This window comes from Bacillus rossius, chromosome 15, assembly GCF_032445375.1.
Source record: "Bacillus rossius redtenbacheri isolate Brsri chromosome 15, Brsri_v3, whole genome shotgun sequence".
Taxonomy (NCBI): Eukaryota; Metazoa; Arthropoda; class Insecta; order Phasmatodea; family Bacillidae; genus Bacillus; species Bacillus rossius.
The window spans coordinates 34,232,457-34,245,015 of record NC_086342.1 but is presented as its reverse complement, the minus strand read 5'-3'; the positions used below and the strand labels follow the sequence as shown (position 1 = coordinate 34,245,015).

Sequence of the window (12,559 nt, the reverse complement as noted above, 5' to 3'; positions counted from 1 at the left end):
TCGACTATGTTCGGACGTTTCTGCTGCTCGTTGACTCTGATCAGGTCCTCGGCGACCATTTTAGATGACTCCGATTCCGCCATCTTGGATTCAACAATTTTTTAAAACCTTTAACTAGTTAGAATTTAGGAACAATTCTGAAAATCCTAAAAAAAATCGCTTATTAAAATAATTATTGACTCAATTGATTTCTGTCCGTTTGGATCTTTGCCTGATGCAAAAAAAAGTTAATTTTAGGTACAATACAGCTAACTAATATTTAATTTTTTTTAAATTTATTTCAGGGTTCTAAAATCTTGTGCTGGAAACTTTCAAGATGATTCGCGTGGACGAGTCAGATCCAATTGGCGGTGAGTAAAAGACATAACTACACTACGTATTGTAAACATTGAGACATGTTCACATGTTTATACTCATTTATGTCTCATAATTATATGTTTAATTAACCATTTAAATAAGAATAATTATAATTTTAAGTACTGAGTTGTGCATAGTGTGACGACCCAGGCTTATTCCATAGCATATCAGTTGCTATTCATGTTTGGTATTCTATTCTTATTTGCTGGATATTTATTTTAGATTTATTATTCCATATATATTTGATTTCGCTTCGCTGCACTCGTTAGTTATGGTCTTCGAGTATTAACTCTTTCGCCAAGTAGGAAGCGAGGTTGCTTAGTCATTCTTCGTAGCCTAGATGCTTGCTAGCTGGGGCCTTTGAAAGAACAATTACTTAAGGGGCCCGCCTCGTCAAGGGTGTATGTGTGTTGGTGAGGCGGGATGACAAGCGCGACGCTCGCTGGTGCTTCTAGCGCGGTGTCGCTTCTAAGAGCAAGGCTCTGAACTGACGCGCAGTCTTCTCATCGTCACAGAATAACTGTGAAATTTGAGAGGTGACCGTAACATTATTTTGCGGAGAAAGGAAGATAAAGGTGTAATGCATGTCCCTGAAGTACTTTCAAGAACCTGCAATGGATGTTTTACGCTTAAAAATTACTCTGAAAACATGCGTTTGAGGCATTTTAACTCCTCTAAAAATACAATTTAAAAACTTCATCCAAAATCTAAAGAACCTTTCGGTCCTCAGCGAACTCTTAAAAGATTTTCGTAATCACTCGGATATCTTGAGTAGTTATCAAATCGCGTTGTTTTTCCTGAAGCTCTGCGCACCCTGTGTGTGCCCGGGTGGGCGTTAGGCTTCGGATTGAGAAGACGTCCTCTGTGCGTGGGGCGGTCCCTTGGTCTACAACCGATCCTGTGTGGAGCCAAGCTGAGCCGTCGTCGTCAATAGTTTGCTGGGTCGTAGCTCTAGACTTTCTTTCACAGCGAGAGTCGCCGTCGTTAATAGTTTTGCTGGGTCGTAGCTCTATACTTTCTTTCACAGCGAGAGTCGTCGTCATCAATAGTTTTGCTGGGTTGTAGCTCCAGACTTTCACAGCGAGAGTCGCCGTCATCAATAGTTTTGCTGGGTCGTAGTGCTAGACTTTCTATCACAGCAAAAGTTGCCGTCATCAATAGTTTTGCTGGGTCGTAGTTCTAGACTTTCATTCACAGCGAGAGTCGCCGTCATCAATAGTTTTGCTGGGTCGTAGCTCTAGACTTTCTTTCACAGCGAGAGTCGTCGTCATCAATAGATTTGCTGGGTCGTAGCTCTAGACATTCTTTCACAGCGAGAGTCATCGTCATCAATAGGTTTGCTGGGTCGTAGCTCTAGACTTTCTTTCACAGCGAGAGTCGCCATCATCAATAGTTTTGCTGGGTCGTAGTTCTAGACTTTCTTTCACAGTGAGAGTCGCCGTCATCAATAGGTTTGATGAGTCGTAGGTGTAGACTTACTATCACAGCGAGAGTCACTGTCATCAATAGTTTTGCTGGGTCGTAGCTCTAGACTTTCTTTCACAGTGAGAGTCGCCGTCATCAATAGTTTGTCTGGGTCGTAGTTCTAGACTTTCTTTCACAGCGAGAGTCGCCATCATCAATAGTTTTGCTGGGTCGTAGTTCTAGACTTTCTTTCACAGTGAGAGTCGCCATCATCAATAGTTTTGATGAGTCGTAGGTGTAGACTTACTATCACAGCGAGAGTCACTGTCATCAATAGTTTTGCTGGGTCGTAGCTCTAGACTTTCTTTCACAGTGAGAGTCGCCGTCATCAATAGTTTTGCTGGGTCGTAGTTCTAGACTTTCTTTCACAGTGAGAGTCGCCATCATCAATAGTTTTGATGAGTCGTAGGTGTAGACTTAATATCACAGCGAGAGTCACTGTCATCAATAGTTTTGCTGGGTCGTAGCTCTAGACTTTCTTTCACAGTGAGAGTCGCCGTCATCAATAGTTTGTCTGGGTCGTAGTTCTAGACTTTCTTTCACAGCGAGAGTCGCCGTCATCAATAGTTTTGCTGGGTCGTAGCTCTAGACTTTCTTTCACAGCGAGATTCGCCGTCATCAATAGTTTTGCTGGGTCGTAGGTGTAGACTTACTTTCATAGCGAGAGTCGCCGTCATCAATAGTTTTGCTGGGTCGTAGCTCTAGACTTTCTTTCACAGCGAGAGTCGCCGTCATCAATAGTTTTGCTGGGTCGTAGTTCTAGACTTTCTTTCACAGTTAGAGTCGCCTTCATCAATAGTTTTGCTGGGCCGTAGTTCAAGACTTTCTTTCACAGCAAAAGTCGCCGTCATCATTAGTTTTGCTGGGTCGTAGCTCTAGACATTCTTTCACAGCGAGAGTCATCGTCATCAATAGGTTTGCTGGGTCGTAGCTCTAGACTTTCTTTCACAGCGAGAGTCGCCATCATCAATAGTTTTGCTGGGTCGTAGTTCTAGACTTTCTTTCACAGTGAGAGTCGCCGTCATCAATAGGTTTGATGAGTCGTAGGTGTAGACTTACTATCACAGCGAGAGTCACTGTCATCAATAGTTTTGCTGGGTCGTAGCTCTAGACTTTCTTTCACAGTGAGAGTCGCCGTCATCAATAGTTTGTCTGGGTCGTAGTTCTAGACTTTCTTTCACAGCGAGAGTCGCCATCATCAATAGTTTTGGGGTCGTAGTTCTAGACTTTCTTTCACAGTGAGAGTCGCCATCATCAATAGTTTTGATGAGTCGTAGGTGTAGACTTACTATCACAGCGAGAGTCACTGTCATCAATAGTTTGTCTGGGTCGTAGTTCTAGACTTTCTTTCACAGCGAGAGTCGCCATCATCAATAGTTTTGCTGGGTCGTAGTTCTAGACTTTCTTTCACAGTGAGAGTCGCCATCATCAATAGTTTTGATGAGTCGTAGGTGTAGACTTACTATCACAGCGAGAGTCACTGTCATCAATAGTTTTGCTGGGTCGTAGCTCTAGACTTTCTTTCACAGCGAGAGTCGCCGTCATCAATAGTTTTTCTGGGTCGTAGTTCTAGACTTACTTTCACAGCGAGAGTCGTCGTCATCAATAGTTTTGCTGGGTTGTAGCTCTAGACTTTCACAGCGAGAGTCGCCGTCATCAACAGTTTTGCTGGGTCGTACTTCTAGACTTTCTTTCACAGCGAGAGTCGCCCTCATAAATAGTTTTGCTGGGTTGTAGTTCTAGACTTTCTTTCACAGCGAGAGTCGCCGTCATCAATAGTTTAGCTGGGTCGTAGTTCTAGATTTTCTTTCACTGCGAGAGTCACCGTCATCAATAGTTTTGCTGGGTCGTAGTTCTAGACTTTCTTTCACAGCGAGAGTTGCCGTCATCAATAGTTTTGCTGGGTCGTAGGTGTAGACTTACTTTCACAGCGAGAGTTGGAGCACATCCTGAACCATCTGGGGACAAGACCAGAAGTCCTAGAATAACGAAGTGTTCCCATCACTCTTTCCTCATCTTAGTCGAGTATATTTGATCTAATTATCGTGTGTAGGATCATGAGGCTGAAACATATTGTCTATAGTGAACATAACATCATCTTCAATCATTTTCAATGGTTCGTCGTACACTAAAAAATATTTAATGAATATTTTTCAGAGCTAGCAGATATTTTGTTTTCAATGATATTGTTTCATGTAAGTACCTTACCTTTAATTGTAAGCTATTTGTAATGATGTCCGATATTCACAAATTCTTATTGAGCCACATCGAGCCTATATATAATAGTAGTTGAAAAAAGAATAATATGATTTTTTATTTAAATAATTCTTGGATGTGTTATTTCAGACCCATTTTTATAATAAGAAAATTAATGAGAATAAGTGTTTATTATGGAATATATTTGTTAACAGCTTCAAGGTCGGGCAAACACATTTCTAACACGTTAAGAGGATAAGAATTCCAACAAAACATATATATATATATTTATATAAATATATCAAATCACTCCACTGTAGAGCGAAAATTTCCTACTATAAAATGACACGGCTTCGATATAAGCGAAAAACACTTGTGAAGAAATTAGTGAACACTGTCTTTGAACCCGATTTTCGACAAGAATTTTTATTAAAATGCTGTCCATCATGTTAAACCGTGGTTATACATTTCCGTTCCAAGCGCCTTCCGAAATTACTCCTACCAAAAGCAGTATACCAGAAGCTAAGATGTTTTACATAGGGAAAAAAATTAGTATATCCAGTTTGTATTAAGGTTGTTGGACGGAACACTTGTTTCGCTCGGTGACTCCAACGAAGGCGACCAGTGAAGGCGACGAGATGCGCCTGTCACCACAGTGAGTCAGCGGAGAGCAAAAGAAGAACCCAAACACTCTGCCAAGATCCCCCCCCCCCCCCCTTTTTTTTTTAACACGCGTGCGTCTGGTGGCCCAGGAATGAGCGAGTCTATCGTTTCACAGACCCTCGATCAAATCCCCCACCCCTCCCCCACAAATGTAACGGAAGTTCGCCTTTCAACTTCACGTATTCACGGTCGGAATACCAAAAAAAAAAGCGAGATTCCAGATATTTTCACAAATATTTAGATTATTTTTTAATCTCTTTGACTTAAACCTAACCAACCTTTAGTTTTGGTTACAATCACCTAGACCAGGGGTCGGTAGACTTTCGAATGAGATGAGACAAATATTAAGTAAACCTATTCTGCAATTTTTTTTTTTAGAGAGCCTCAACATGTATTTTCTCTATCTACATAAAAACGTGTTAAAATGAAAACATTTTATTCACATATATTACACAAAGTATTAAAAATTAAAGGATACTTAAGAAAAAACCCCGAGAATGTAAAAAAAAAAAATAGTAGTTATTAGTAGAGCTCTGCTGATAAAAGAAGAAAACAAATTATTTTAATAAATTAATTATTAAGATAAAAAAACAGCTGTGTGAGTGCTGGCAGTGTGAGCGCGCAGTTTGAGGACATGCGATGTGATTGGGCCGTTTGATTTTAGTCGGCATTTTTATTTTTGTGTTGTGGCATCGCAGTGAGTTATAAAGCCGTAGAATCTATGGAATGCGGCTCGCGAGTCACTGTCTGCTGACCCCTGTCATAGACGAACAGAAATTACATCCTCCCTGAAAAAGAAAAAAAGGAAAAAAAAAACTAATTTTTGCGAAAATTTTAACACTTAACAACGATATTACACATTATTTTTGCACCTACCTTTACATACCTACTTATTGTAACGCTTGACGAAATTTTTCTGCGTTCCAAAAAATTGTTTAGTTCTATTAAATGTTTAATCCCGTTATTTTTGAATGAAGTAAATCTCAAAAACGTTTACTGTTGTTAAATTTTTTTACTTAGGTGTAAAATCTTAGCAGTCGGTATACGGCATTTGGTAGGAGTAATTACGTGAATGGAACGGAAGCCGCATGGAACGGAAATGTGTAACAACCACGGCGCTGCCATCTGTGGAGTATGGAGCGAACCAAATTTCACAAAGCCAAAGGTAAACTTTATGGTAAACTGTTAAGTTAATTTTGACAAGATAGGTCTTATTTTAATAAAAATTCCTTGGCGAAAATCAGGTCCAAAGCGGGGGTTTAGTATTTTATCAAGCCTTTTCCACTTTAATTGGAGCCGTTTAATTATATAGTTTAACTTTTCGCTCTGCAAATATAATAATTCGATAGTCGATGTAGCTGCTCCAGCAGCGAATTATAGCGGCTGTTGCTGATACTACGCGTGATTTGCGTCTACAGATGTAGCTGGAAACACAATTTGCGTGTGCTTATCACTCTCAGCAATTTTATTTTTTTGAATAAATTTTACATTAAATTTCGTGTCCGAGTTTTTTTATTGTAAGTTTATTTTGTAACATGAGAATACTTGATTTTGCTCCTTACCGAGGTTAGATGTTATACATCATTGGCGAGTACTGAAACACTCACTATTTTTTGACGTGATAACGTCTTATATATCGATGAACGCCGTCTGCACGCACGAAAAAGCATGACTCATTGTCACGTTCCGCCCGAGCCGAGCGTGCAAGAACCGGCCAACCACCGTGCGAGAAAATCTTCTATAATATCAAACAGGTTAAGGCGGGCTTTTTAAAAGCAGAAATTTAAAAAATTTGATTTTTTTTTTCCAATTTCGTCATTTCGAATTAACAATTTATTGACATTGATTTTATTTCAGTTTATTTCTAGAACTAATTGTTCGTGATTATATTTAAACAAATTATTTAAATTAAAATTGCAAAAACTGTAAATAATATTCCAAAATTAAAAAGTATGCAATTTTTCATCAATGTATTCTTATAACGTTATCACGTAAAATTATCGTCCGTAAGCCGACTTTACAGACAAACCCCCCCCCCTTTTTTTTTAAATTTTTCTTGACCCTTAATTAACAATGCGGTTTACGAACGATAGTTTAACGTGACAACGTCATAACAAAACATTGATGAAATGATTGCACACTTTAATGAATAAAATTGAATCATTTTTATTTTAATAATAAAAGAATAAATACTTGAAATTATACTAGTAATCAGATTTTTAAAATGGAAGAATAATTATTAACCTTTATTGCCGAAATTGTTGTTGTAATAAGCAATGAAAACCACATTAACTTTTCACTTTACTTTATAAACTGTCGACGAAACAGTTCACGTGTAGATGACTTGTAATTAATTTTAAAAAATGGCGTTTAGCTATAAAGTTTAAATATAATTATGAACAATTTTTATATAAATAAACTGTAAACAAATATCTATCATCAATTATATGTATCACCATAATTCTTTAGTCAATTGTAACATAACCTATTATTATTGCACTCGCCGACAATGCTACTTTTTTAATAATAAAAGAATAAATACTTGAAATTATACTAGTAATCAGATTTTTAAAATTCAAGAATAATTAACCTTTATTGCCGAAATTGTTGTTTTAATAAGCAATGAAAACCACAGATTAAAATTCGTCGAGAATATTTTACGTTTTTATGGCTTCCAGTGCTCAAAATGATATGCAGTTGTGGCCCCGGGAACGAAATTTTATTTATAATTCATTGATAATAACGCCCCTCGCGATAAACAAAGGAAAATATGTATTAACGAGTGCCTGGTTGCCGCGAAAGGTGATAGATATCGCGATTCGTTCGGTTCGCGTCCGTCACCGTAGAGGGAAGCACCATAGGGGAATAATATTATTTCGTGTTTATAATACGATTTTATAACAAATACGCATCTCAAATACACCAAACTTATTAATAATGTGTTACAATATTTTTTTAAAACATTGTGCAAAAGATCCCGGGTGTAATTTGAATTATTATATTTAACTGTAAAACACCATTGTTCGTACAAAAACGTATTTGAAAATTCAACATTACTTTTAAATAACCGTACCGATTGTGCTGAAAATCGGTGGACGATCGTTAAATTACATAATATTAATAATTCAAACGACGAAAACATGATTGAAAAGTCAAATCGATGGTTGTTCCAATCGAGTGGAAGAGAGATGCGGCGCAAGCGTACAATGAGCGTACCGGGTCTAATCGTAGTGGGACAATGTGCGTTACGGGACACTTTTTCGTGCGTGCAGCCGGCGTTCATCGAATTATTAGACGTCACGTCAAAAAGTAAAGATTGAATTTTTGTGAGAATTTTATAGATGTAACATGACTAACCTGACCTACGACGTGAATACGAAGAAGAGGGAGATGCAGGAACGCAGTTAATTCGGGCGAGTGACTGGGAGTCAGTGAGCAGTGGGTTCCGCCTCCCCTCAGAGGAATGCGGTGGCTTCCGGCGCGGCGCCCCAGTTCCCCAGAGGGGCGTCTGGTCGCTGGGGCAAGCACTAGGAACAATTAGTGGTGAACAGAAGCGGCGACACATTTCGTCTTCCTCTGTCTCGCTGACCTTGGACCTGGCACCCCGCCCACATCAGGACTTCCGGCGGATTTCCCTACTCTCCCCCCCCCCCCCTCAAACCCCTGACCTAACATAACTAAAACTAACGCCTCCGTCAGTCCGTCATCCGACCGTCTGTCACGTGACCTGAAGCCAATCCGATGGCCAGAAAAATTCCATCCGTCCGTCAGTCAAAAGCTTCTCAAGCTCTGACTTTTGACGGACACGGACGGACTGTTTGAAACCATAGTTTCGGCCGCTGAAGTCAGTTGTCCCCAGAACATTGTATTAGGTCGTGCAGATGTTTTGTATAACAACATTGCGGTTAAAAAAAACGCATGTCCATACAGTTTAATCATGATTCTGATTCTTCCCCCAGGAAATGCTTATACAATACAAACATAATCACGTCATAAATACCGAACCACATTTATGTAAATCTTCGAGACAGAAACATGGATGGCGTTGGCAGCACTTATTTGTGAAAATATTCTGACGGACGGATGACGTAAAATTGTAAATCGCTTGGCCGGATGCGTGACTTCGACGGACGGATGCGACGGGCAACTGTAGTCCCGCCTTAAAACTAAACTTCGTCCGTCAAGCGCCGAGCGATTTGCAACACTCCGCTGGTCGGTCATAATATTTTTCCCTATACAAGCTGCCAACTGCTGAAAAAAGCTTCTGACGGACGGGCCATGTGATTGGCTGCAGGTCGATGTCAGGGAAGAATGATGGGCTGTCATGTGACCTCGAAGTAAATAATCGCGACTAATGGAATAAAAATAACTCTTCTGTCTAATGCGTTGATCAACGGGGGGGTCAACAAACTGTGTTAGGTTTTCTGGCTTTATGTCATCATGCACTGACATAATTTGGTTTCAAGTTTTTCGACTTACATAATTATAGTAAAAAAATAATTTATTGTTACGTTTCAAAAGGCACAGAGGACGATACTATTGAAGGTGACGGTTCTTGCCACGTGTGATAGCATTATTTACTAACATTGCTCTTATATTTCTGGTCATGATGGGGATTAAGTTGGGTTTACAATTAAAATACATAAGCGAGTACATAGCTGGCCGAGCACACAACCTGTGCAAAATCGGTTAAACATTTTTTTTTTTAAATTTTAATCCAAGATTAATTGCTAGTGACTTTTTATAAGTAATAGCATTAGTTAATTTTAAATACAGAAATTACACCTGAGCATTGTAATATCCAGACAATTTCTTACCACAATATGATTGATAATTATAAACAGTTCTCTTGCCCCGCCTAAATGGCTACTAGGCTCCTACTCTATTCTCATTGGCTGTTGCACCATGCGTCGGTAACAGAAATAAAATATATTTATTTCCCTCCTCTACGCACGACCATACTATGCGCTCTTGTGAATCAGTAGGTTCGAAAACATGGCGGTCAAATCTTGCGCACATGACTTGCTCTTACTGTTACTCTTATGCAGCCATAGAGGAAGAGGGCTTTGTGTGGTATTAGCCAGCCGTCTTAGCTACTGAAACCATTAAATACACCCTCATCTTAAATATAGATGAGACATATTTACATCTTGAAATATGATTTAATCAGACCTAAAGTATCGATAAAATTAATTACAAGCATTTAGACCAACATATGTTTTGAGCTCACAAAAGGACCAAGAATCCCTGAAAAATGTTTTATCAATACCAAGAGGTTTTGAACTAGTAAATATTCAGAGCTACTATAGAGCTACTACAGATTTGACTATGCACATTTAACGTAAATACACATTCAACAAAAGGAAAGAACACACAGTACATACACTGGACGCACAGTAAACTCAGTACACACACTGGACGCACAGTGCACACAGTGCACACACACTGGACAAACAGTACACACACCTAGGACACAGAGTACACACTGTGTACAAATAGGAGACGCATTTGACTTAAATGAAGTATATTGGGACGAAAATTCAATTGTTTCAGTTGGATACGATCTCATCAGTAGCATACGTTAATACAGACTTGACACGGACATTTTACGGAAAGGGCGTACATTTTCACGTACATTCAACACAGAAGTATGTGATCATCCATTTACGATAAGATATAATGTCTCCAACAGTCTTTTGGCTCCAACAGTAATTGGCTCCATCAGTCAGTGGCTCAAAAAAGTCTTTTGGCTCCAACCGTCATTGGCTCCAGCAGTCTTTGACACCAACAGTCTTTCGTTCCAAAAGTCAATGGCGTGAAAAGTATTTGGCTCCAAAAAGTCTCAGGTCTAGCTGCTATTTGGCTACTAGTCTAGGAGGCTACGCAGCTACGATACTACAGGACTACTAGGGTACAAGACTACAAGTTTACGAGGCTACATGGCTCTTAACTGTCTTTGCCTCCATTCAGCAGCGACAGTTAATTTATCTCATGCAAATACTTGTTTTTCAAGTAGTCCCGATTCTTGCCAACAAATGTCGTCACAAATTATTTATTTCTTTTAAGTGGGATGCGGGATGTTCACTAAAGATCGCAAGAGAGTGAAGGCTTCGCTAGACACCAAATATGGAGGGATATATATATATATATAGACAATTTGAGATATAGTTAGAAATTTAGAAACGTAGAGGAATGTAGAGAGATGGGGTTATATGGAGAGATGTGAATAGAGATATATATGTGATAGTGATATAAAGAGAGATATAGAGATATTCATATGTATACGTAGAAACATATTGAAATTTATAGAAGGACAAGTATAGAGATGAATTGCAAAAAAAAAAAAAAAAAAAAAAAAATGAAAGAGGTATAGAAATGCATACCGGGAATTAGCTAGTATAAAATTAAAAAAAAAATAAAACTTCTTATAGTTAATTATTGTAATGTTGAAAAGCGGGTTCTGTGAATGAGGCAAGAGTGCTGAGACCACGAGTGGGACAGACCATGGCCATAGCAAATGGCATTATCGTCGCCTTCGCGTCGGTCCCGCACGGCGGTGCGTGCAGAGTCGTGCAGCTTGAAGTCGTGGAGCGAGGCAGGCTCGTCGCGGGCTATTCTTACCCACAAGGAGGGGGACCGCGATCCTCCGCGGACACCGCCCGCAAGGCCGGCCCCCGCAGCGGCCTCTGTCCCCCTCTCCATCACCCCTCCCACTCCTCGTGAGCCGCGTCATGCGACCTCCCCGCAGATCCGTCATATCTTTGAATATATATACTGTATATGAGTATATATATTCAAAGGTCATATGGAGTCCACGCGCGACAGAAGTGATACTTCTTGCTTGTTATACTTATTATTCGGTATAGGAAACATTAGTATTATTCTCTTTGGCTGAGGTCACAGATCAAAAGAAATATGCGAGTATGCGAGCGCTAAATTATGCTATTGCGCAAGTATGCAACTGTGAAAGTGTGTAAGTAAGCGAGTATGGGAGTGTGGAGTACGCAAGTATGCAAGTATGTAGCGTCATCTCTCTCTCCCCTGCCGTCTCCTCTACCGGTTCCCCCACCAAATACCTGACTATTTTCCTCCTCTACCGCTTCCCTTACCACATACATAACTATTCCCCTAATTTGATCGGAAATTTCGAAACACTTGAAAATTGTAGCCCCCTCTGCAAGAAGTTTCACTTAAAAATTTTTTTTTAGTGAGTCTTTCGGTCGGTACGAGCAAATTCATGTGTTCTCATGTTGCAAATACACTTACAATACGAAACACCGACACGAATTTCAATGTAGAATTCTTCATAATAAAGCCGAGCATTATAAATGCACGCAAATTGTGTTTTCAACTACATTTATGGACGAGGATCACACGTAGTTTTCGCACTCGCCGCTAGAATAATTCTATGCCGGAACAGCTGCGTCGACTATTGAATCATTTGATCTGCAGACAGAAATTTGAAACTATGTAATGAAAAAGCTCCGATAAAAGAGAAAAAGACTTGACAAAATACCAAACCCCGGCTTTGGAACGGTTTTTTTGGACAAGGAATTTCATTGAAATACTGCCCGGTTCGTTAAAACTCATTAAACAGTTAATACTAAAAAGTTTCCTTTTGTCTTTGTGAATTTTCGTTCGCTCCATCCATCACAGATGGCAGCACCGTCTTTGACTTCCGTTCCTTTCACGAAATTACTCCAAACAAATTCCGTATACCGAGAGCTAAGATGTTGCACATAAAAAAAAACCCTTGAACAGAAGAACCAATTAAATCCACAACAATGGCAAGTATTCATTGGGTAGAAAAGTAGATTTGAAGCACGCGCGCTCACACACACATACATACATATATTTTCTTAACCTTTATGATTGGATT

General features: G+C 39.4%; 1 protein-coding gene across 1 annotated transcript in view; it reads left to right on the top strand.

Annotated features, from left to right (window-relative positions):
- LOC134539700 (myosin light chain kinase, smooth muscle-like) overlaps nucleotides 1–12,559 on the top strand; it is a 125,309-nt gene that overhangs the window by 20,271 nt on the left and 92,479 nt on the right. The window contains exon 2 of the mRNA XM_063381915.1: nucleotides 285–350. Within this exon, the coding sequence (XP_063237985.1) occupies nucleotides 317–350 (34 nt within the window). The 5' untranslated portion in view covers nucleotides 285–316. The remainder of the gene's footprint in view (nucleotides 1–284; nucleotides 351–12,559) is intronic.